The sequence below is a fragment of the Pantherophis guttatus genome, chromosome 6 (assembly GCF_059756535.1).
Source record: "Pantherophis guttatus breed Tessera chromosome 6, ASM5975653v1, whole genome shotgun sequence".
In the NCBI taxonomy this organism is placed as follows: domain Eukaryota; kingdom Metazoa; phylum Chordata; class Lepidosauria; order Squamata; family Colubridae; genus Pantherophis; species Pantherophis guttatus.
In genome coordinates this window covers 77,067,206-77,092,540 of record NC_142068.1, presented here as the reverse complement: position 1 = coordinate 77,092,540, position 25,335 = coordinate 77,067,206, and the positions used below count along the sequence as shown (strand labels likewise).

At 44.5% G+C, this 25,335-nt stretch overlaps 1 protein-coding gene across 4 annotated transcripts in view; it reads left to right on the top strand.

The window, feature by feature from the left end:
* The first annotated feature begins 1,351 nt into the window (after positions 1-1,351).
* Positions 1,352-25,335, top strand: part of LRRC20 (leucine rich repeat containing 20) — a 102,805-nt gene continuing 78,821 nt past the window's right edge. The window contains exons 1-3 of one of the 4 annotated variants that reach the window (XM_034426009.3): positions 1,464-1,716; positions 4,577-4,639; positions 7,732-7,858. In XM_034426009.3, the coding sequence (XP_034281900.2) occupies positions 7,759-7,858 (100 nt within the window). In that variant the 5' untranslated portion in view covers positions 1,464-1,716; positions 4,577-4,639; positions 7,732-7,758. Of the gene's footprint in view, positions 1,717-4,576; positions 4,640-5,293; positions 5,871-7,731; positions 7,859-25,335 lie in introns of those variants that run through there. The other 3 variants (XM_034426008.3, XM_034426010.3, XM_034426007.3) reach the window with 3 other exon arrangements.

Genomic DNA, 25,335 nt, shown 5'->3' with positions numbered 1-25,335 from the left:
ATTGCTTTCTCCAATGAATTCTCCTGCATGACATGCCCAAGAGAGAACAAAAAGTGATACATTTGCACCAGCTTGCAAAATTCAACATCTGCAACAGCTAATAGTTAACCCAGAAATGGAGCTATTAACTAGGAGGGAATGAACTGCATTCTTCAGGAACTCTGCTGAGCTTTTTTTGGGGGGGGGGAATAAACACCCTCCCTCCCAAGAAGTTCTAAGTCTAGTGAAAAGAAGGGCTAGGAGTGACATTTCAATATTCGAGGGGCTGCCACAAGACCGACCACGTCAACCTATTCTCCAAAGCACATGAAGGCAAGACAAGAAGCAACGCGTGGAAACTAATCAAGGACAGAACCAACCTAAAACTTAAGGAAAAAAATTCCTGGTACTAAGAACTATTAACCAATGGAACAGCTTGCCTTTAGAATTTGTGGGTGCTCCCATCACTGGAGATTTTAAAGAAGAGATAGGACAACCATTTGTATGGAATAGTGGAGGCTTTCCTGTTTGAGCAGGGGGTTGGACTAGAAGACCTACAACTCGTTATTCTGTTAACTAAGCACGCTCTGTATATTTATAGACTAGTGCCGTGATGGCGAACCTATGGCACAGGTGGCACGCGGAGCCATATTGGTGGGCACGCAAGTGTTGCCCTAGCTCAGCTCCAGCGCGCATGCATGCACCAGCCAATTGATTTTCAGGCCTTCCAGTCCCACCGGAAGTCGGGAAACTGGCTGTTTCTGACCTCCGGAAGGCCTTCAGGGGGATAGGGAAGGCTGTTTTTGCTCCTAGAAAGCTTCTGGAGCCTGGGGAGAGGAAAAAACGGACCTACTAGGCCCACTGGGCCATCGCGTGCCAAAAGCAGGGAGAAGTATGGGGGGGTCACGTGCACATGTGTGGGAGGGCGGGGCCCATTGAATTATGGATGTGGGCACACGCACACGCGACGCCCCCGCGACCCCCGCTTTTGGCACGCGACGGCAAAAAGGTTAGCCATCACTGGACTAGTGGCTCTTTTCTGGAAAAGGGAAGTAAGCACATGGAGACAGGACTGTTTCACTGCGTCTTTTTTTTTCCTGTTCATCATATCCTGGAAGTGACACCTACCTCTCTCCTCAGTGCCTCAGTTGATTAATTTACTTGCAGGAAGTGTGGTGGTTGTTGTAACTACACCGAAAAAGGCAAAGCCAGCAAATCGAACTCAGCTGTCACTTCTCAAGCACATCCTTTATTGCCTTGGCAAGAGATTTAAAAAAAAAAAAGGGGGGGGTTGCCCTTAATGTCTCTTGAAAGATGCTTCCACACCCATCCACCCACCCCGGTCTTCCTCGTGGTCTCCCATCCGAACACCAAACAGATCCGTCCAGGAAGAAATTCAATGAGACGACTCTCCATTTAGAGGGCGAGGACGGGCTTTGCCTTTAAATCCTCCCCTCCCGCGGAACCCACGAGAGAGGGCGCTCGTTCTGCCTGGCTTCGCTCGGCTTGGCCGGGGCCTCCGGCTTCAACCGCTGATGATCATTGGTCCCGGCGGGGGGCTACGGGGCTGTTCTCCGTCCGGCTGGTCGGGAGAGCTTTTCCCTCCCCCCACCCTGGGTGGATTTAAAAACGGAGGCCCAGCTGCTCCCGTCCTTCTCCATGGCCGGGGGAGGTTCGCCGGTGCGCTACGCTCCAGCAGCCGCCCAGGACACAAGGCAACCCTGCTGTGCCTTTGCGGTAAGCGTGCAAAAAAAGGGCAAGCGGGCAGGTGGGGAGAGAGAGAGAGAGCAAAGACCCCGCAGCCTTAATTGCACTTCAGAAGTGGGGAGGGGGGGCGCAGAGGATGGAGGCTCTCCCCGCGCAGAAACAGCTCGTTGCAAGCAGGGGTCTCCAACCTTGGCAACTTTAAGATTTGTGGACTTCAACTCCCAGAGTTCCTCAGCCAGCTTTGCTGGCTGAGGAACTCTGGGAGTTGAAGTCCACAAGTCTTAAAGTTGCCAAGGTTGGAGACCCCCCCCCTGAGATAAAGCGTACTGGAGCGCACAATGGATCTGCTTTCCCGGAGATATGAAGGGGGAGGGGGAAGGAAGGTGACTCACAACTCGAACTTCCGGTAGTGATGCGAAGCTCTTGTGAGTTCCAGCACGTACAACATCAAGAGTGGCTGCGGTTGTGGTCCTTTTGCGTAGCTCAATCTGGGGTTTCCCCCCCCCCCCCTGCGGATGGTTGGTCTTCCACTCGGGCTGATTTCCCGGTCTGAGCGAGGAAGGACGTTCTGTTTATTGTGGTTAGGTTGTGTTTGGCGCAATCCATTGTCCTTCCTCTCTCCAAACACTGGGCCCCTTCAAACGAATTGCAAAAGGTGGGCTTTTTTTAAGGAGGAAAAGGAGGGGTGGGTGGGCTAAGTTTCTTTCAGTTGCACCATGCAAACACAGGTTGCGCTGAGAGGTCTAGTATTCCACTGGATTAATAGAATAGAATAGAATAGAATAGAATAGAATAGAATAGAATAGAATAGAATAGAATAGAATAGAATAGAATAGAATATTGGCCAAGTGTGATTGGACACACAAGGAATTTGTCTTGGTGCATATGATCTCAGTGTACATAAAAGAAAAGATACGTTCGTCAAGAATCATAAGGTACAACGCTTAACAATAGTCACAGGGTACAAATAAGCAATCAGGAAACAATATAAATATAAATCATAAGGATACAAGCAACAAAGTTACAGTCATACAGTCATAAGTGGGAGGAGATGGGTGATGGGAACGATGAGAAGATTAATAGTAATGCAGATTTATAGTTTGACAGTGTTGAGGGAATTATTTGTTTAGCAGAGTGATGGCATTCGGGGAAAAACTGTTCTTGTGTCTAATTGTTCTGGTGTGCAGTGCTCTATAGCGTCATTTTGAGCATAGGAGTTGAAACAGTTTTATGTCCAGGATGCGAGGGGTCTGTAAATATTTTCGCAGCCCTCTTTTTGATTCGTGCAGTTTACAGTATGCAGGATTCTTAAAAAATAAATAAATAAATGGTTGAACTACAAATCTGCTGAATAATCGCATTTGGCCTGGATTGGATAATACAGTTAGCGGCATGCTATAAAACACGGCCTATTAACTGCAGGTAGTTAACTCAAGTTGCAACAATTTATTTAGAGACCATTTGAAGTAACATTGGCGCTGCAAAAAGTGACATGACCTTTTTTTCCCCACATTTACTACTGTTTTAGCATCCCCAAGGTCATGTGATCAAGAATTTAGACACTTGGCAACTGACTCATGGTTGCAAGATCCCAGGGTCATGTGATCACCTTTTTGCAATCTTCTCACAAGCAAAACCAATGGAGAAAGACAGATTCATTTAACAACCGTGTTACTAACTTAGCAACTGCAGTGATTCACTTAACAACTGGGGCAAGAAAGGTTGTAAAATGGGCCAAACCTCACTTAACAAATGTCTCAGCAACAGAAATTTTGGCCTCGATTGTGGTCATAAGTCGAGGACTACCTGTACATCCTAGGCTAGTTTAGCATAGGATCAACCCCCTGTGACATCACACTATTGTGGGCAATGAAGCTGTGGATGCTGTTCACTTTTGGTAATGTTTTCCAACCTTGACAACTTGAAAATGTGTGGACTTCAACTCCCACAATTCCCCAGCCAGCTGGAGGATTCTGGGAGTTGAAATTCACATGTCTTCAAGTTGCGAAGGCTAGGAAACACTGAATGATGGCGTACTAAACTCAACTGTTGTGGCTGTCCAGATATATTTGGAGAACACACAATTATGGATGCGTCTTATGCTTCCTTGAAGAAGGGTGTTAGGACTACAGTAATTGCTTTTTTCCAATCCTAAATGTACACTTGCTCTTTCCAACCACTAGGAGGCAGTAAAGATATAAAAAAAAAACTTTTGTGCCCTCAAGTGTTCATCTGGGCATAACACAGCTCAATCATTATTTATACCTATATCCATCAATTAATCTGGTCCACTTTTGTCACTTCTAATTCTTGGCCATATGCAAACTAATTAAACAATACTGGTCAAAAATACAGAACTTTATGGGATCTCTCTACAAACAATGCAGTCCTTTCACACGCACAAAATATGAAGTTAGATTGTATAAATGTTGAAAATCATAGATGGCAATATTAGACTATGCAGTTTAGATAGAAGATCAGTAACTACACATCTGTTAAGGAGCCCCTGCTGTGCTGAATACTACTGTAGCTAGGGAAAATTGTTTATTTAATCTGGCCATAAAGTATAGGACTTCTGTCATTATGGGGTATTGAGTTTAGATCACGGGTGTCAAACTCGCGTCGTGATGCCACCATGACATATCGGGACGTTATCCCCCTTTGCTAAACTGGGTGGGGACGGAGCCAGCATGTGACGCATCTGGCCCGCGGGCCACGAGTTTGACACCCCTGGTGTAGATTAATGAAAAAAAAAGTGAATTTCAACAACTGTAGAATCAGGCTGCAGCATATCAAAATTGAGAAAAGTGAAGGGGGTCTGAATACTTTCTGAATGCATTGTATGTACATGCACAAATTGGTCTGTTGGTACAGTGTTGGTTTTTTTCAGATTCAGACCCACAACCATGTTGTAGCTGATGATCTGGGCAAGTGCTTATGCTGCTAATTTTAGGTAGGTGGGTATGTACTCATAGCCTGCTCAAATGAATTTCACATCACTGTGGAGTGAAGTTATATAGCCTTGATGGCGAACCTATGGCACGGGTGCCACAGCTGGCATGCAGTGCCTTCTCTGCAGGCACATGAGCTGTTGTCCAGCTCAGCTCTATGCATGCGCCTCCTGCCGGCCATCTTCAGGATGCGTGGGGGTGGGGTGCAGTGGTGGGTTCCTCCCGGTTCGTCCTGGTTCCGCTGAGCTGGTAGCGGTGATGATATGACGTCAGTGAACTGGTTCGCCCCCCTGCCTCCCCCCTCCGCGTTATTCTTACCTTTTATTTGGCCCCACCCCCAATCTATTGCTGCTTCCTGAGTCCCAGCTGATCGGCTAGAAGGAAAAAAACTGTTTAAACTCTTGCCGTGGGGCTTCAAAGGGCCGCCCTATAGCTGTTCAGTGTTAAAAGGCAGTGTGGTGGTAGACCGGTGCCTCCAAAAACAAATGAGTAGACCGGTACCTGCAAAAATAAATGGGTAGACCAGTGCCTGCAAAAACAAATGGGTAGACCGGTACAGCTCTGAAAGCAGTTAAAAGCCTGGTAGACCAGTACCTCTGCTAAATCCTAAAGAATTGTCACATGACCATCAAGCCATGCCCACAAAATAAGCCACGCCCACAGAACTGGTAGTAAAAAAAATTTAGAACCCACCCCTGGTGGGGCGCATGTGGGAGACGCATGCACTTGTGCAGAGGGGGTCATGTGTGCGGGGGGGTAGGGAGGGAGTGCGGGAGGGGTGCACTGCACCACCCCACGGCCCATTTTTGGGCCCAGGAGCTGCAGGCAGGCCTGCTAGGTCAAAAACGGGGGGCAGGGGGGTCATGTGCGCATGCGTGGGGAAACGGGGGGGTCATGCGCACATGCCCAGGGGGAACGCATTGCATTATGGGTGCTGGCACGCATGTGCACTGTTGCGCACACGCACGCTTTCAGCACACGAGAAAAAGATTAGTCATCACTGTTCTATAGCAAAAAGAAAAAGAAATAACTAAAAATCAGATGAAAGCAGAAACCCTTGTTTAAATCAGGGACCTGTTTGAGAGAATTCAGGTTTGACGGCTTTGAACAGGCAGCATTATACAGGTTTTTGGCCTCCATTTTAGAAGAATCTGCCAGAATCTTCAGAAATGACTCAGCTTTCACTCTGAACTCTTTTGTTCTGTGGATCTGGAGTGCCACAAGTATGTGAAGGTAATTCATTGACTTTATTTGCTTATAAAAGGAGACCGTCCTTTGGCCTTGGTTTCTGATTCTGGCTTGTTCATTAAAACAAAAAACAACCAGAAATACTGAATCACTTATCACCGTGACTAGTGTTGTCTAAAGTTGTTTCTTTTTCACCGCCATTGTGTGATTGGATCATATTTTACTTCCCACATCTATAAATGTTTAAGCGGTTAGAGTTAGGAGACAGAATGAAAGACATGAAAGATTAGGCTACTTTATCCTGGCCTTCTTAAAATCTGGATGAATGCTTTTCGTTTTCTAAGACTTTATTAAATGTCAACAGATTGTTTAACTGTAAATACAGGAAAGTAAATAAGGGGAAAAAAGGTGAGTCAAGGAAAAAACAAAATTGGGGGTGGGGGTGCAGAAAAAGAAAAGAAAAATATACAGAAAAAGAATAACTTCCATCCTATAACTTCAATACAGATAAAACTATAAAATGCATTCATCTTGTCCTTTAAAATTAAGCATACAGGTAATGCTCGATTTACGACCAGAGTTGAATCCAAAATTTCTGTTGCTAAGCAAGACAGTCAAGTGAATTTTGCCCCAATTTAAGATCTTACTTGCCACAGTTACTGAATCACTGCAGTTAGTAACCCGGTTGTAAAGTGAATCTGGCTTCCTCATAGACTTTGCTTGTCAGAAGGTCACAAAAGGTGATCATATGATTCCAGGACCCTGCAACCATTATAAATATGAAGCAGTTGCCAAGCTTTTGAATTTTGGTCACATGACCATGGGGCTGCTGCAACAGTCGTAAGTATGAAAAATGGTCATAAGTGTTCTGCCCCAGCTACGGACCCCAAAGAACGCAGCACACACAATGTCTGTACAAACCTTAGTTTATTAAATTAAATCAGTCTTTTTCAAACAAAGGCTGTTAATTAACTTTCTTAACAACCTACGAGTATCCAAAGAATAAATAATCGTAGTCTTACTAGGATTGGCAGAAAGCCCAGAAGCAATTTGCAGGAAACTGATAAAAGAACTAAGCTCAAGACATGAAGGAAAGTGAACTAAGTTGTTCCCTGAAAATTGCTTCAGTCGGCGTTCCTCCTTAAATAGGCGAAGGGAGTGGCCAATTAGCCCCAAGCCTTACTCTCGAGGAGACCTCCTCCTGAGGAGCCACTCCTGCCTTTTCTCAGCTCTGCATGCCCGTGCATCAAGAAGAGGCTCCTCCTCTTCATCCTCTTCACTTAAAGGAGCTTCTGGAGGTTCTGAAGGCCCTGGTTGAATCCCTGCCTCTGGCACCACATCTTCTCCAGCCTCCTCATTGTCTGACTCGAGTGCCAGCTGCACAGGCTGCTGGCGCAACACCACACCAGCCTCCTCGCTGTCAGAATCAGCTACTAGCTGCACAGCCTGCTGATTGGCCACAACACTAAGCCACTTTTATATATATATTCCATGTGCTCATTTTGCCCAGGACCTCAAATCATGTGGTCCTGTCCACCATTAAACCATCTTTCCAAATAGCCTTCATGGTTCCAGTGTATTTCTCCCCACTTGGAACTGAACCCAGGTGGACATTTTTTCCAACATTAGTATATAAGCTTTTTCCAAATTTACTTTCTTTTGAACATTCATGTTCCGGATGGAGAGCTGTGTTCCAAGATGCACCTGTTTATTGAATTTGTTTCTCTGTAAAAGTCCAGCTCATAGAAGGAACAATCTGTTAAACATTAGCAGACCTCAGTAAATTTTAGGCACACATTGACTTAATGTTTTCTTTCTTTCAGAAAAGCTGCTTTCTAACCCTTTGTGAGGTATTAGCACTGTGGAGCCTGTTTTGATTTTTTTTGTTTGTTTTTTGTTTGCTTAGCTGTAGGAACTTCCCTAAAGGATTTTTATGGTTCGACATACCTGCATGGAGAAAAAAATGGGTGAAGCTGTTGCCAGAGTAGCTAAGAAGGTGAATGAAACAGTTGAAAATCAAGCAGATTCTCTTGGTAAGTTAACCACTGTTGGATTTTTTTTTCCAGAATTCAGGATGCCATTACAGGTAGTCCTCAACTTACAAGCACAATTGAGACCAAATTTTCTGTTGCTAAGCGAGACATTTGTTAAGTGAGTTTTGCCCCTTTTAATGACCTTTCTTGCCACAGTTGTTAAATGAATCACTGTTGTTAAGTTTATGGTCACTAAATGAACTGTTGCAAGTTGGGGACTGCTTCTATATATTAAGCTAAAATCGGTGTTTTTCAAACTTGGAAACTGGCTGGGGAATTGTGGGAGTTGAAGATCACATGTCTTAAATTTGAGGAACACTGAGCTAGATGATCCAGTATTGACTACAGCAAGAATTAATGGCTTTTCAGGAGACAGTCTCAGTCTATTCCTGAAAATGAGGGACTTCCTGTCCATTCTCCTAGAAGTGCCAAGAATTGGGCCTGTAATTAGGTGGATCATACTTATACCAGGCTCTACCATCAAACTGGTTTTCTACAATAGCAACGGGGAAGGGAAAGGAATCACTAGACCAGATGTTCTGGTCCACCACAATCCAGTCAAGTCTCCAACAGCGAAGAAGGCTCTGATTGGATTTTCAAGATTTAGATCAGTGATGATTAGCCTTTTTGGTGCTGAGTGTCCAAAGCATGCATGCACGAATGCACATGCGTGTGCCCGAACCCCCAAAATGCATGCACGTGCCCCACTGCATGCCCCCCACCCCCTGTGCATGTGCCCTTTCCCCCGTACCCCGTTTTGGTTTCTAGGTTGGTGTAGGCACCTTTCCAGACCCAAAATGGGGCATGGGGGGGACCCCCCATGCCCCATTTTGGGTCTGGAAAGCCGCCTGCACCAACCTGCACCCCCTCGTGCATGTGCCCCACCCCCCGCGCATGCGCAGCAGAGACCCGAAGACCAGCTGGCCAGTGGGAGGCATGCACATGTGCACTGGAGCTGGCTGGGGTGACAGGTGGCGTGCCCAAAGAGAGGGCTCTCCATGCCACCTGTGGCATGCATGCCGTACGTTTGCCATCATGGACGTAGATAGTTTATATCACAGTGTAACAACGCCAAGCATATATATATATATATATATATCTTAGCATGCATATGACTGCAGTCTCGCATCATATTAAATTTTAAACCATGGCTGATTGCAAACCAGGGTTGTACAATATACCAAGTCAAAGGCAAACTGACTACCGGTACATTATGACTTGGTTCTCGTATCACACCATGTCATGGATTGTTTAACCATACTTTGTTGAGCAAACTACAATTCACTGGATTGGAACAATAAATCATATAGACCAGAATGTACAAATCAATGTGGCTGTTGATTTGTACTGTCCTAAGTCAAAAAAGCAAACTACAGTATGGCAATACTGTATGTTATTAAAGAGGATAAGGATAATTTTGCACAATGAAAATAAATTATTCTTACAGTTAAGGAATAGATCCAAGATCCAATATAAGTTATCTATTTTTGAAAACTCTTATGTGTTCTAAAAATCAGAACATGGCATAATACATTGCTATACGGACTAGATGTAATGATAAGCTTAGGGATTGAATTAATTTTATATTGTTATCTACAGTTATTATGTTTTGTTAATTATTTTTTCTTTTATCACAACTTATTTTAATCACTGTAATTACATCAATATATTTTCTTCACTGTATACTCATAATCATATAATCACTTTATAATCATTATTTCTGCTGGTGATGTAGGATGTTTTTGTATTTCACCATTAAAAATGGTGGCCTGATGGCTCAGCAGATTAAAAGCATTGTGATTAACACCAGCTGTCTGCAATTACTGTAAATTCGAATCTCTCCAAGGCTCAAGGTTGACTCAGCCTTCCATCCTTTCTAAGGTAGGTAAATTGAGGACCCAGTTTGTGGGGGCAATAAGCTGACTTTGTATAAATATACAAAAGTATGAAGGCTATTGCTTAACGCATTGTAAGCCGCCCTGAGTCTCTGGAGAAGGGCGGCATATAAATCAAATTAAAAAATAATAATAATAATTTTTATTATTAAAAAATTTAAATGCTGTGAATGGGGCCCAGAAGCCTAATGGCAACGAATATAGCAACTTTATTTTGGCAGGATTGTCTTGTAAATAATCTTGTTGCTATACTTTGCACTAGCTACAACACGGGGTTCAAGCTCACCACGTCACGTTGCGGTCACGTGTCATTTTGCGACGTTTTTCCCCTTTGCGGAGCTGGGGTGGGCGTGGCCTGTGCGTGATGCATGCGACCCGTGGGCCTCCAGTTTGACACCTTTGAGCTACAACTTTCAGGTTGTAGGCAGCCCATATAAAGTATGTCACAATAGACTCTAAGGCATGACTGCTGATGTCACAGCATCTTTGAGGGGAGCACAGTCTTTTCCTGAGTCCTGAGGATAATGTAATTGGGGTGTGGAGAAGTCTACTGACTGCTAGGAACTCCATCATTGTGAGTATTGATCTGAGCTTGTTTTATTCAAATCTGCACTGGGTCCTTATTAACTTCAGACACTGGCCCAGGACTTCTGCATCAGTGGAGTGTAGGAATAGCTGAGAATTTAATGCACCAACTAATTAAAAATGGAGATTTTAAACTAAAAGTCCAGGTACATTAAGTTAAGCATTGTTTAATCCAGAAAGCATGCTAAACTATAATGGCTTTTGTTAGATTTTGGCTTTATAAGGGTTGTTAGGGATGCGGTGGCTCAGTGGTGAAGACGCTGAGCTTGTCGATCACAAAGGTCAGCAGTTCAGAGGTTCAAATCCCTAGTGCCGCATAACAGAGTGAGCTCCCGTTACTTGTCCCGGCTTCTGCCAACCTAGCAGTTCGAAAGCATGTAAAAAATGCAAGTAGAAAAAATAGAGATCACCTTTGGTGGGAAGGTAACAGTGTTCCGTGCGCCTTTGGCATTTAGTCATGCCGGCCACATGACCATGGAGACGTCTTCGGACAGCTCTTCGGCTTTGAAAAGGAAATGAGCACCGCCCCCTAGAGTCGGGAACGACTAGCACATATGTGCGAGGGGAACCTTTACCTTTACCTAAGGGCTGTAAATTCATCTGTGATGATTTGTAGACCAGTGCAGGTGGTATAGCATATCGAATAAACAACCTTTAACTCATCTCTGGTTAAACATACCAGTAATTATAAATAATAATTTTAAATATAGATAGTTCTTGACTGTGACCGTTCGAAGTTATGACGGACCATCGCCTTCCTATCCATGTTTGTTAGCTTTTTGAATTGATATATTTGGCTAATGCAAAGGTTTCTTTGGCCCAGTTCTGTAGGATTCTTCTTATCTGCTCACTTATTTTATATGGTGCTTTCAGTGTCACTTCCATGGATGTCTCTTTTATCCCCACAATTTATTTTAGAGGTAGGTTGGGCTGTGAGAGTCTGTGATCTTTATTTTTGTTTTTAATGTTTTATTGATTTTATTATAACTTATTTGATTGAGCTACCCAGAGTTGTTGAAAATCAGGCAACATGCAAGTTTATTGTATAATAATAATAACGAGGATTCGATAGGTGGATTAAAATGCCAAATCCAATCTAAATGTCTGGCTGACTGTGCAACCAACCGTCATAATAATAATATCTTTTAGATTCTGCAGATTATAAAAGATTATCCTAAATTACTGAAGGAAATGAACCATTAGGTCGTGAATGTTTTTATCAATTTTACGGCTTCTAAATGATCATAGCTGACATGCGAACTGGGGAAAAAAACTACATCTGTTTTAAAGAATTGTAGGCCAGTACTACATTTACACCCCCAAATATTCTAAAGCAGGGGTGTCAAACTCAATTTCATTGAGGGCCTCATCAGGGTTGTGTTTGACCTTGGCGGGCCAGGGGGCATGGCCAGGGTGGGCGTGGCCAGCTCAACTTCACTCATCGAAGTTCCATTTTCAGTTGCAACGGCCTCCTGCGGCTCTCTGCCAGCAAAAATAGAGCTTGGGGAGGCTGCGCGTAGCTCCCCGGGCTCCGTTTTTGCTGGCAGAGGGCTGCAGAAGGCCGTCATGGCCAAAAACGTAGCCCCGGCGGGTCGCACGCAACCTCCCCAAGCTCCATTTTTGCTGGTAGAGGGCTGCAGAGGCTGTCGTGGCCAAAAACGTAGCCTCGGCAGGTCACACGCGACCTCCCCAAGCTCCATTTTTGCTAGCAGAGGTCTGCAGTCGTGGCCGAAAATGGAGCCCGGGTGGGCCACGTGCGACCTCCTCAGGCTCCGTTTTTGCTGGCAAAGGCAGAGCAGGCCTGTCCTTTGCTGTTTCCAGGGCGGCCCCGTGGGCCAAATCTAAGCACTGTACGGGCTAAATTTATGCCGAGGGCCTTGAGTTTGACACCCCTGTTCTAAAGCATCTTTTTGGAATTGAATTCAAAGTAATGTACAGTTTGAATAGTATCCCATTTGGCAGCGTATTTCTGAATAGTAATTGCTGGGAATATAGCCAAGGGAGTGCTATTTTTAAGTCGGGTATGACTGTCTACAACTGTAAATTAATATGTCTCATATGTTGACTTGGTTATGTAGGTAGTCCTTAATTTATAACCAATCGTTCACAACTGAAATTATGATGCGGCTGAAAAAAAATAGACTTAGGACCTGTGCCTGAAGTTATGGCTGATGCAGGGCCCACAAAGACATATGATCAAAATTTGGGGCTTTGGCAGCCTGCCCACACTTATGTTTGTAGGGGCGCTGCAACTCTCCCCACCCATCTATCCCCCCCCCCCGATCTATGTTCTTTTGACCACCCTGAACAGCAGCCCTTGGCAGCAGCAGTGGCTCTGGGGTTGGTGTGGGGGCAGTGCAGTTGGAAACCTCTATTTCAGCCCCAGTGCCAGCACTGCTACTGATGAGTGCCACTGTGTAAGTCAGCCAATAGGTGTTAGTTGGAAGGTGGGGAAGAGGTAGACAATGGAGGGAACTGCCCAGGAATTCTAAATGCTCCTTCGTCAGATGAGGGGAGGGGGCTGAGGTTTTTTGGGTGTGATAGTTTTGTGCTGCACTGCTGGGCCAGGCTGGGATAGCTGAGACTTCCAGAGGTGGCTGAGGCTTTGTGCAGTACTTCAGAAGCCCTCCCTCCAAATTATATGCAGCCTGGATTGCCCCACCCCAAAAGGCACCCTTGCATGCCTTACCTGGTATTTCCTCTGCTTAACCCACAATTTTCGTTTAACAGTGGGATTAATGAGTGCTGGGATTGTGGTCACTAAGTGAGGTAGTCTTAGGGTGACTGCAGCACTCAGTGACCAAAATTCCGGTCCCAATTGTGGTCGTAATTTGAGGATACCTATCTGTTTCAGACAGATAGTCCTCGATTTATGACTGTGATGGAGTCTACTATTAGAATATTAAGTCATTGCAGTTATTAAGCCAATCAACCATATGATCAACTCGCTCAGCGACCACTGTCCTGGCCCTCTCAGGCACAGATGTAAAGTGAATAGCAATAGTTGTCAACTCTGAAGCAAACCCATCTTGTGCTGCCTCATAGTTGCCACGAAGCCTGAGACGGGGAAGGGAGGTGGGGAAGTAGATGGCCCGGCTAACCGCCAAAACAAAAAGTTTTCCTGTGGGAACCCAGGTCATTGATTGATTGATTGATTGATTGATTGATTGATTGATTGATTGATTGATTTGATTTATATGCCGCCCTTCTCCAGAGACTCAGGGCGGCTTACAATGCGTTAAGCAATAGCCTTCATACTTTTGTATATACCTGCTTAGTAGGGCTTTCGCCCCCCCCCAAGCAGTGTTCTTTTTTATACAAAGTCAGCTTATTGCCCCCACAATCCGGGTCCTCATTTTACCTACCTCGAAAGGATGGAAGGCTGAGTCAACCTTGGTGAGATTTGAACTTGCAGTAATTGCAGGCAGCTGGTGCTACTTAATAGCACTTTAGTCTGCTGCGCCACCAAGGCTCATTGTAACAGGTGGCTCTTGAAGGAGGAGAGGAGTGACCAAGCAGCCTGCCAGCTATATTCATTGGACAATGTGACTGGTGACATCCGGGAGGGGGGACTTTTGCTCTTTTAATTAAGTGAAAACCGCGGAAAGTTTTAGAGTTGGTTTTCACCGGCTGTGCCGATATGATGTATCCAATAAACATACCCTTTGAGCTGGGCTGGGCAATTATGGCCCTTTTACGAACTGTGGACTTCAATTCCCAGAATTCCTGAGCTGGCTCAGGAATTCTGGGAGTTGAAGTCCACAGTTCGTAAAAGGGCCATAATTGCCCAGCCCTGCCTTTGAGGAATCTACCTGACTCGGAGTTCTGCTTTCAGTGGGTGCGCTACTTAGAAGGCTAACAATAGCACTTATATACCGCTTCCCAGTGCTTTACAGCCCTCTCTAAGCAGTTTTGCAGAGTCAGCCTATTGCCCCCAACAATCTGGGTCCTCGTTTTAACGACTTCGGAAGGATGGAAGGCTGAGTCAAGCTTGAGCCATTCAGAATCGAACTGCCGAACCTGCAGTCAGCCGGCAGATAGCAGAAATAGCCTGCAGTGCTGCATTCTAACCACTGCGCCACCACGGCTCATGAAGTGAAAGAGCTGCTTGCTGAAAAAGGCCAGGCAGTTCCTCTCTGGCCACAGAACAGGCAGGCTGGGCTAGAGAAAGAAAGCTTGGATCCTTATGATCCAAGCTTTTTTCTCTGGTCCAGCATGCTGTCTCCTCTCCCTAACCTTTTTGTGTGACAGAAGGTTAGGAAATCTTTCTAGCCAAAAATGTGGAAGGATGGCAGTGCAGTATGTGGAGAAATCTCCCAAGGAGGGCAGGGCAGGGCACCGGAAAAACAATATCGTTGTGATTTTCCCTGCCAGTTTCCCTGTTGATTTTCTGAGGAAGCCAGCAGGTAAGATTGCAAATGACAACTCCATAATCATGAACAGTTTGTCAACCTGTTGTAGGTACGAATCGGTTGCCAAGAGCCCTGATCGCAATCCCTTGACTTTGTGAGCTCTGCAACATCCGTAACTTTGGGCACCAGTTGTAAGTCCTTTCGTTCAGTACCATCATAATTTCAAACGGTTGCTTGAATGAACAGTTGTAAATTGAGGGCTGCCCATGCTAAATGAGTTGATTGAGAGATGGCCAATACTTTTAAAAACAACTCTTTTTTTAGATCCCACCTTTTGTAAGCTTCAAAAGCGCTGCAGCATCAGTTGCTCTCAGAGTCCATTGAAAACAAAACATATACCGTAAGTTATTCTGCTTGGGACTCCAGAAGGTGGAGTAGTTTCCCAGTAAATCAGGAAACATTGAAAACTTTGGCAAGAAAAATATCAAAATTGAAGCTGGCTTGAAGATGCAATTATAGCCTATTCTCTCTGCCTCTGGGTTTTTGGTTTTTTTGTTTTTTTTTAGATATTTTTCAATTGAATATTTCATTTAGAAATATTCAAAGTTTTCTTCATTGCAAAATAGGTGTTCTCTCTCTCTCTCTCTCTCTCTCTCTCTCTCTCTCTCTCTCTCTCTCTCTCTCTCTCTCTCTCTCTCTCACACACACACACACACACACACACACACACACACACACACACACTTATTCTGAAAGTGCTGTTCTGGGCAATCCTTCAGTTTGGTTGAGGAGCCAGTCAAAATTATTCTGCTCCAAAGTCAAAATATCCTCTCACTATTACTCTTGAGAAACAGCTAATGAGTTCATCACTCAAAACCAACACCAATGGAAAGCAAAATCCTTGTAGGAGTACCACTGAAAGTATTTTTAAGTATAGCATAGTAGTCCTTGACTTAGGACCACAATTGGTTATAAGCACCATTCCCTATAGTCAACAACAACTAGCGGAGTAAAATCTGCGGGGATTCCTTACAGTAACTAATATTAGAATGAGTTGGACAGTGGGCTTATTCGCACAATGACATTTTATAACATCTTGAAATGATAATAATGTTTTATGGATTTAGATAAGGGCAGTGGTGGGATTCAGCCAGTTCACACCTATTCGGGAGAACCGGTTGTTAACTTTCTAAGCAGTTCGGAGAACTGATTGTTGGAAGAAATATTTCCCCCCCTCCCCCCACTTTACAGGGCTAATCCTATAAGGAAGGCAGGAAGGAAACATTCTGCTGGTGTTTCTAGCCTAATCTTTATTGCCCTGCTTACAGAAACTGCCTCTCTGGTTAACCCTTATTACATTGTAACAGCTAAGGCAAAGCACCCATTGACGTGAGTAATGTTGAGTTGGCCATGCCCACACGGTCATATGACCACCAAGCCACGCCTACCCAGCTGGTCATTAGGGCAGAGAACTGGTTGTTAAATTATTTGAATCCCACCACTGGATAAGGGGATGGGATGTTGTGATGCTTAACCTTACAGGGGGTGAAGAGTTATTAAATCTGTTTATATTTGTGATGAATGTTGGAATTATAATTACCAACAGTGGAGATTTCATAAAGTTCTGATATATAAAATAGGTTTTGCAGTCAACCTCTATTCCTTCCCAAGAAAGATTGAAAAAGGAAAGAAATTACTGTTTTCTGTAGCTCTGGAATAAAACTGATATGTGGGAAGATAATTGGCCGGGCAATCTCATGACAGATGGTTCAATGAATATCTCTGCCCATGAGCTGCTCAGATCATGTTATGGAAAAACCTCCAATGGCGATGACAAATGCTGAAGCATTGGCAAAATCGTAAATAACTGCACAAGTTTCTTTGTCTGAGTGGCCTTTTTGGAGGGTCATTGCAGTTACGTAACAAGCAAGAAGAGCAGGGGTGGGTTCTAAATTTTTTTACAACCGGTTCTGTGGGCGTGTCTTATTTTGTGGGTGTGGCTTGGAGGTCATGTGACTAGGTGGGCATGGCTAGCTGGTCAGAGTCATTTCTGGAAGGTCCTCGCACTTACGACCAGTCCTCGCACTTACGACCCGACTCATTTGTTTGCTTTTAACACTGATTAGCTGTAGGACGGCCCTTTGAAGCCCCGCGGCAAGAGTTTAAACAGTTTTTTTCCCTCTAGTCATCAGCTGGGACTCAGGAGGCAGCAATAGATTGGGGGTGGGACCAAATAAAAGGTAAGAATAACGTGGGTGGGTGGGTGTGGGTCGGAGGATGGGGGGGGGGGAGAACCGGTTCGGTGACGTCATATTGTCACCGCTACTGGCTCGGCCGAACTGGACCGAACCGGGAGGAACCCACCACTGAAGAAGAGAATGATCTTTGGATGAAGATTCAGATTGGAAGGCAGACCAGAAATATGTTAATAGAGAGAGTACTTTATAGATGACGTAGGGCTAGGCAAGTGCACAAAATTAAATGTGTGGGTATGTACGTGCAGATTAAAACTTGGCACTCTATAGAAATGAAAGTTGGATTTGGAAGAAACATGATAAAAAGAGCATGGATAAGGTAACGGTTCCCCTGGACATGCATGCTAGTTGTTTCTGGCTCTAGGGGGTGGTGCTCATCTCCGTTTCAAAGCCAAAGAGCCAGCACTGTCCGAAGACGTGGTTATGTGGCCAGCATGACTAAACGCTGAAGGCCCATGGACCGCTGTTACCTTCCCACCAAAGCAGGGTTGGGTTCCATTTACTTTTACTACCAGTTCACAGTGGGATTGCGCACGCATACGCTCTTTTGTACATGCACAGATCACCCATAATGATGACCTGGCAGGTGGGTGGGGCCTCTGGCTGGTTTTACTACCAGTTCTATAGAACCGGACAGAACCAGGAGCAACCCATCACTGCACCAAAGTGGTCCCTATTTTTCTACTTGCATTTTTTACATGCTTTCGAACTGCTAGGTTGGTAGAAGCTGGGACAAGTAACAGGAGCTCACTCTGTGTTGCAGCGCTAGGGATTCGAACCGCTGAACTGCCGACCTGATCGACAAGCTCAGCGTCTTAGCCACGTCCCTAGAGCATTGATACTTTGAGCTTGAAGTTTCCTAGGAATATCTCAAGAGCCAAGAGAACAACAAATGGATTATACATATAGGGAGCTGAGTGACTGATGTTACTGAAAGAAAACAGGCAGTGAAATTGGGGGAAAGAAGAAGGAGGTGTTATTGATGATCCCAGCAGAGCAACACAGATTGGCCGGTGAAAGATTGGACAGTGAGAGAAAGATGCTATTGTGGATGGATAAATAATGGAGCAGCAGAGCGCAGTGGATCAATTCAAGCTGCTGGCTTTCCAAGAAGGCTTAGAAAAACAGAAATTTTGCCTCTCCTCCTCCTCCCTTTAGAAGGTTTAGAATAACAGAGTTGGAAGGGACCTTGGAGGTCTTCTAGTCCAACCCCTGCTTAGGAAGGAAACCCTACACCAATATTTACTGTGGAGTCAGTTTCTTGACCTGGTCTACCTCAAAGGGCTGAAACATTATCTATGAAGGCAAGCAGAATCCATTTAGCTTGAAAGAGAAGCACATGATCTGTTCTAATGTACGGTACCTAACCAACAGGAACAGAACCCACAGAGAAGTTCTCTCATCCTGCCAGGTCACTATCGTATAATGTGGTGGCTCATGACTCCAACATTAAATAATAGATAATTGTTTTGCAAAGAATTGGGCATCAGAAAAGGAGAAACACCTGGAAACCGAGCTTTGCAAATTATATTCTTGTCTAAGCCCTTTCTCTCATAACCCCTCTGAATTCTTCCATTGTTCTACTCAAAATCATTAACTGCAGCACTCGGTAAGAATGGATCTGGACAACGTTAGCTGCATTTTTCCATTACATTTTGAAAAGAATTGAATTCAGCTGGCTGATCTCTGGTGCTGCGTGATCAGCAGTCAGTGTTAATTCAGTTGAAGTCTCCAGGATTATACAGCATAAATTTCCCAATTTCAGCTGGGAAAGTGTGCCTATTTTAGAGCAAAGCTAATCCAAAGTTGCTAAGGAATTTGACATTCTGACAAATTGGCTATCAACAGACACCAAGAGATACACTCCATCTCTGCGTCGTTTAAAAGACAACCCAAAGCGACTTCGCATTTCACAATTGGCAAACTTCATCCTCTCCTTCCCTGATGATATTACAGAGCCTACGAATAAAACTGGAAAACAGCTAAGCTCAGAGAAAATGGAATACATAAAACTTAGTCTATTCAAAGAGAAAACAAAGAGATATATACAGAAGATCATGTAATAATTTATATTATGAGATAGGGTTCCATGTATTAGCAGTGGAGAGCTGCACACTAAGAACCACAGATGATCGGAACTAAAAATGTAGATAACAAACACTAAATTTTATAAAGATATGAGTATAGATGGTTGAATGTTAAAGCTATTGTATAGGACAGCGATGGCTAACCTTTTCCAGACCGAGTGCCCAAAGTGCACAAGCGCACACCTAAACCCCGAAAATGCAATGTGCGTGCGGCCCTCCCGCACGCCCCACGCCCCTTTGCATGCACACATGGCCCCCCACACGCGCCCTGCCCTCACGCATGTGTACATGGCCCCCCACATGCACCCTGCACCCCCACACATGTGTGGCAGAGACCCAAAGACCAGCTGGCTGGCGGGAGGTGCACGCAGATGCGCAACACACCTGAACTGGAGTGACGGCTTGCGTGCCATCAGAGAGGGCTCTGCATGCCACTTCTGGCACGTATGCCATAGGTCAGTGTTAGCAAACCTTTTTCTCGTGGCGTGCCGGAAGTGTGTATGTGCGTGCGCAACAGCTTGCGTGCGTGCCAGTACCCATAATGCAATGCGAACCCTCCCACATGCGCATGTGCCCCACAGTGCGCATGCACGCCCTGCACATGCACTTCGCCCTCCTCCCCCCGGTTTTGGGCCTGGAAAGTCGTTATTCTGAGGGAGGTCCGGGGCTTCTCTGTCTCCCCACTTGAGCAGACTTCTGGCATAGCCCCAGGCCTCAGGGGAGAGGGAGGGAGGGAAGCCCTGGCCTACTGCTCCTGCCGCCGCCACCCCCTTGCCCCCAGCAAGAGCAGTTCTCATGCTCCTGGTGCGCATGTGTGCCCTGGAAACCCGGAAGAAGAATGGATGACACCAGTGGTGGGTTCCTCCCGGTTCGGTCCGGTTCGGCCGAGCCGGTAGCGGTGACGATATGACGTCACCGAACCGGTTCTCCCCCCCCCGCCATCCCCACCCACCCACGTTATTCTTACCTTTTATTTGGTCCCACCCCCAATCTATTGCTGCCTCCTGAGTCCCAGCTGATGACTAGAGGGAAAAAACCTGTTTAAACTCTTGCCACGGGGCTTCAAAGGGCCGTCCTTCAGCTGATCAGTGTTAAAAGCAAACAAATGAGTCAGGTCGTAAGTGCGAGGACTGGTCGTAAGTGCGAGGACCTTCCAGAAATGACTGATCAGCTAGCCACGCCCACCTAGTCACATGACCTCCAAGCCACACCCACAAATAAGCCTCGCCCACAGAACCGGTAGTAAAAAAATTTAGAACCCACCCCTGGGTGACACCATGCGTGCCGGCCAACATGGCTCTGCGTGCCACTTCCGGCACGGATATAGAAAGTATTTTAAACAGTACTGTTTTTCAGGACTAAATACAGTACATTTACAGTGACTAAAATAGAAGCTAACTGGATTAATTTATCACACTGACAACTTCATCAGTGTTTATAGTACACTAAAAGTCACAGTGTGTGAACTAAAAACTTAGAATTGCTAGATATTATATAGATATAAATATAGACAGTTGAAGAGTAAAGCTATTGTATATGAAACAGCAGCTAAATGGGTTTACTTATCCGAGTGATATTTCATCCGTGTTTGTTTGTTATGGCTGTTTCCAACTGTTTCTACATCTGTTTCTTCAAAAGCCCATCTGGGATTCTAAGAATTCTCTTTCTAACTGTTCTTTGAATTCATTTCTTTGGCTGTACAGCCAACAATCCTGTTCAAAGACATTCTTAAGATCAGGAACCCCAAAACTCCATGCACTTTTCCTGAAATTGCTGGGAGCAGAACCAAATTCCGACTGAGAGTCAGTTTTGCTGTGTGCAGAGAGGATAAAAGACAGAACAAGGAGCCCATTGATGTTAAAATGATAGCTGGCACTGTCAGGATAACTGAGCACGGGTTCATTAGTTTGACTCATAAGGAAGAACACGATTTCATTTATCGTTTTTAGGGTGTCGTATAGAGCATAACTAATTTCAAGAATTCCCAGCTATGTTCGTTGTGCGAATCAGAATACCCCGGCTTGCAAATCAGAGTTTTATGGCTTAGCATATTGAGTAATCGGCCAAATTGTGGTTTATTTAACGAATCACAATTCAACAAATGATGGCTACGTACGATGAAAGAACTCTGATGGATTATAAATCTGTATAGTGTCAGAAATACAGAGAAGAATTTTAAAAGTGGAATACGTTGATTGTGTTTCTAAACTTTCATCATCTGGTTGAATTCTATGTAATGGATTTCTGATCTGTTCAAGTGCTGACAAGTAGAAAGAAAAGCCCATTAACACCAAAAAAAGAATGAAATTCTGAACACCCATTTGGCAGCTTTAGAATTTGTATACAAGTAGTCTTCGACTTAACCCCCATTTATTTAGCAACCGTTTGTAGTTAAAACGCTGTAGAAAAAAAATGACTTACAATCATTGCAACATTCCCACGATAACAGGCTCATAATTTGGGGAGGGTTGGCAACTGGTATGTATTTACAATTAGTTTCAGTGTTCATAGGATCGCCATTTGCGACCTTCCCAGCCAACTTCTAACAAGCAAAGTCATTGGGGGAAGCCGATCTTCCTTACCAATCACATGTTTCACTTAACAACCATGGCAATAAAGATCATAAAATCTGGCATGACTCACATTTAACAACCACCTTGCTTAACAGTGAAAATTTGGTTCCGATTGTGGTTATAAGTTAGAGGACTACCTAAAATCGAACCTTTTATATTATAGATCCGTGATGGCGAACCTATGGCACGCTTGCCACAGGTGGCATGCGGAGCCATAACTGTGGGCACGTGAGCGTTACCCTATCTTAGCTCCAGCGCACAAGAACGCGCCAGCCACCTGATTTTCAGGCCTTCCAGTCCCACTGGAAGTCGGGAAACATGCCGTTTCCGGCCTCCAGAGGGCCTCCGGGGGGAAAGAGGGAAAAGCCATTTTCGTCCTCCCCAGGCTCCAAAGCCATTTTCGCCCTCCCCAAGCCTCTGGAGCCTGGGGAGGGCGAAAAAGAGGCCTACTGGGGCCACCGTGCCAAAACGGGGGGAGCGCGGGGGGGGGTCGCATGTGCATGCGTGGGGGGCAGGGTGCATTGAATTATGGGTGTGGGCACGCATGCACGCGACCCTCCGTGTCCCCCTGCTTTTGGCACGCAATGGCAAAAAGGTTAGCCATCACTGTTATAGGTGCTTAATGAACATCCCGAAGCAATAAGCTTTTGCCATCTGATATTTCATCTATCTAGCTGCTAGGGCTGTGATGGCGAACCTATGGCACGCGTGCCAGAGGTGGCACGCAGTGCCCTCTCTGTGGGCATGTGAGCCATCACCCCAGTTCAAGTCCACCGCGTATGCACTTGAGCCTCCTGGTGGCCAGCTGATCTTCGGGTCTCTGCTGCACATGCGGGGGGGCGGTGTGTGTGCAGGGGGTTTCCACATGTGCATGCATGGGAAGGCGTGCACATGCGTGTGACGCATGCACTGGGCCGTACGCGCATTGCATTTTGGGAGTTCGGACACACGCTATGGGCACTTGGTCCGGAAAAGGTGAGCCGTCACTGTGTTGGGAGTCAAAATAAAGTCTAAAATTTACCTGACTTAAAAAGACACAAGAGATTAGTGGAAATGAAATGACTTCATGCATGTTCCATTTCATTGTCTTGGCTATAGTAAAGGTGTTTGCCGTTGCAGCCTTGTGGAGAGAAAAATGAGGGGCATCTCAGCCTAGCCCTATTTGTGGGGTTTCTCTTGACTTTTCCATCTGAGTACTAATCAGAGCCAACCCTGCTCAATTTTGGGGGGGGGGGGTGAGATTGAATATGATCTTCTAAGCCCTGGCACCTAGGGATATGCTTACAAAGGCAAGCAACATGAATGAAAAAGGACCTTAATTAGATGTTTATGAGGGGCAGGGGGCTGCAATCACGACATTTAGTGTGAAAGCAAAATATTTTCTGCTTGAAAAGGCATCAAATATGTTTTTAGTAATAAAGGTGCACGTTTTTTCAGGTTTATAAAGGTGTTGAACATCATGAGAGGGTAGAGAAAGAACAGAGCTAGTGATTCTCTATTGAAATGACCATGGATGGACTCCGACACATTCTCTTTGGGATAACCACCTGGGACTATCTGACCATAGAATAGCACTCCAATTTCCAAGTCAGGATTTCCCAACCTTGGCAACTTTAAGACGTGTGGACTTCAATTCCTAGAAGCATAGCTGGTGGGAGAATTCTGGGAATTGAAGTTCACACCTCTTAAAGTTGCTAAGGTTGGGAAACCCTATTGTTGTTGTGGCCTGTCAGCGGCCTGTACGGATTGTAGCTTATTCTGACAGCGAGGAGGCTGGTGTGGTGTTGCGCCAGCAGCCTGTGCAGCTGGCATCCGAGTCAGACAATGAGGAGGCTGGAGAAGATATGGTGCCAGAGGCAGGGATTCAGCCAGGGCTTTCAGAACCTCCAGAAGCTCCTTTAAGTGAAGAGGACGAAGAGGAGGAGCCTCTTCTCAATGCACAGGCACGTAGAACTGCCAAAAGGCAGGAGTGGCTCCTCAGGAGGAGGTCTCCTTAAGAGTAAGGCTTGGGGCTAATTGGCCACTCCTTTAGCATTTAAGGAGGAACGCCGACTGAAGCAATTTGTAGAGAACAACTTTAGTTCATTCTCCTTTGCATCTTGATTCTGTGCAAATTGCTTCTGGGCTTTCTGCCAACCTTAGTAAGATTGTGATTACTTTATCTTTGGTTTCTGTTAAGAAAGTTTATTAACAGCCTTTGTTTGGAAAAGACTGAGTTATTTTAGTAAATTTAAGTTTTGTACAAACTTTGTGTGTGCTGTATTCTTTGGGGCCCGTAACTGGGGCAGAACAATTGTAGATGACCCAGAAGGGCACCATGGTTGATATTAAAATCTGTTGCGATTCTGTTGATCCAAGAGGAATACATGCCACCATCTAAGTCCCAGTGAAGTTCATTCATCAAATCTCCCCAGGCAGCTTCTGCCCACGATCAGGCTTGAAAACTGACATTTTATATGTGTTGTATGTGCAGATGTGTTTTATATATCTTGCACTAGTTTTTCTTCATTTTAGCAATGTGCATGTTTTATTAATAATATGAATAACAATTTATTTAAACATTAACTAAAGTCGTGTATTTATCCCATGATAGTCCAGAGTTGCTCCAACAGTGAGATGAAGGGCATATAAATTTAATAAGTAAATAATAACCTGTAATCTTATATTGTGATGAATGCAGCTTTTCTGAAAGGCAGACTGTTGTTAGATAGAGAAGCCAGTTTTGGAGACTATAAAAACTATTCTGTTTTCCTTACTGCACAATTTGTTAGCATCCTCAAAAAATTATTCTCACAATAAAGAGAATAGTTTGTTTAGTAAACTCTTTACTATAGTAAAGAGTAGTTTGTTTAGATTCATCTAATTCACTTTTAATGTAATAACAGTTTCTTCTTATTTATTTATTTATTTGGCACATGAACAATTTGGCTTTGAATTGGTTTTTCTATGTTTCTACTATCTTCTACTAAGCCTATGCAGCCGACTCTTTTTCAATATGTCTCTAAGAAGAACCCTAAATCCTACATCTCGAGGGGTGAAATATTACTGTACTAATAAGTATTATACAAACAGGATAGCACTGTGAGGTCCTTGATGCTCTGTGAGCTTCAAGATTTTCATGCAGGCATTTCATTACCAAACTAGGTAACATCAACAGTGCTAAAAGGACTTGCTTTTATTTTTATATTCTAGACTTGTAAGTATCATGGTGGTTCCTTGATTAGCTATTGTTTACAGTTAGCTTGTTTTGGTAGTTCCTTGATTGTGGTATTGTTTACTTTTTGATTGTCAGTCTAGTGTTGGTCTTAAGTGTTATTTTCTACTAGTATGCGTATTGATTGCTGGTGAGGAGATGCTGTGGTGTTTTTGTTTCCTTTTGGGCATTTTAATTGTCTCTTTTGAATGATGTGTAGATGTTGTTTATCTCTACATACCTGTGGATGGCCGATTTATCTTTTTTTTTTTTTTTGAAAAGTTTTTATTTTTATTTCTCATAAACACATTTAAATGTACAGTCTCTTATCCATCGTTAATCATTCCTCTTATCTTGTAACTATTTTTAATTATTATTAATTGTTCGGGGCTTGTTCTTTTACCAAGAGCCTTGGTGGCGCAGCAGACTAAAGTGCTGTTAAGTAGCACCAGCTGCCTGCAATTACTGCAAGTTCAAATCTCACCAGGCTCAAGGTTGACTCAGCCTTCCATCCTTTCGAGGTAGGTAAAATGAGGA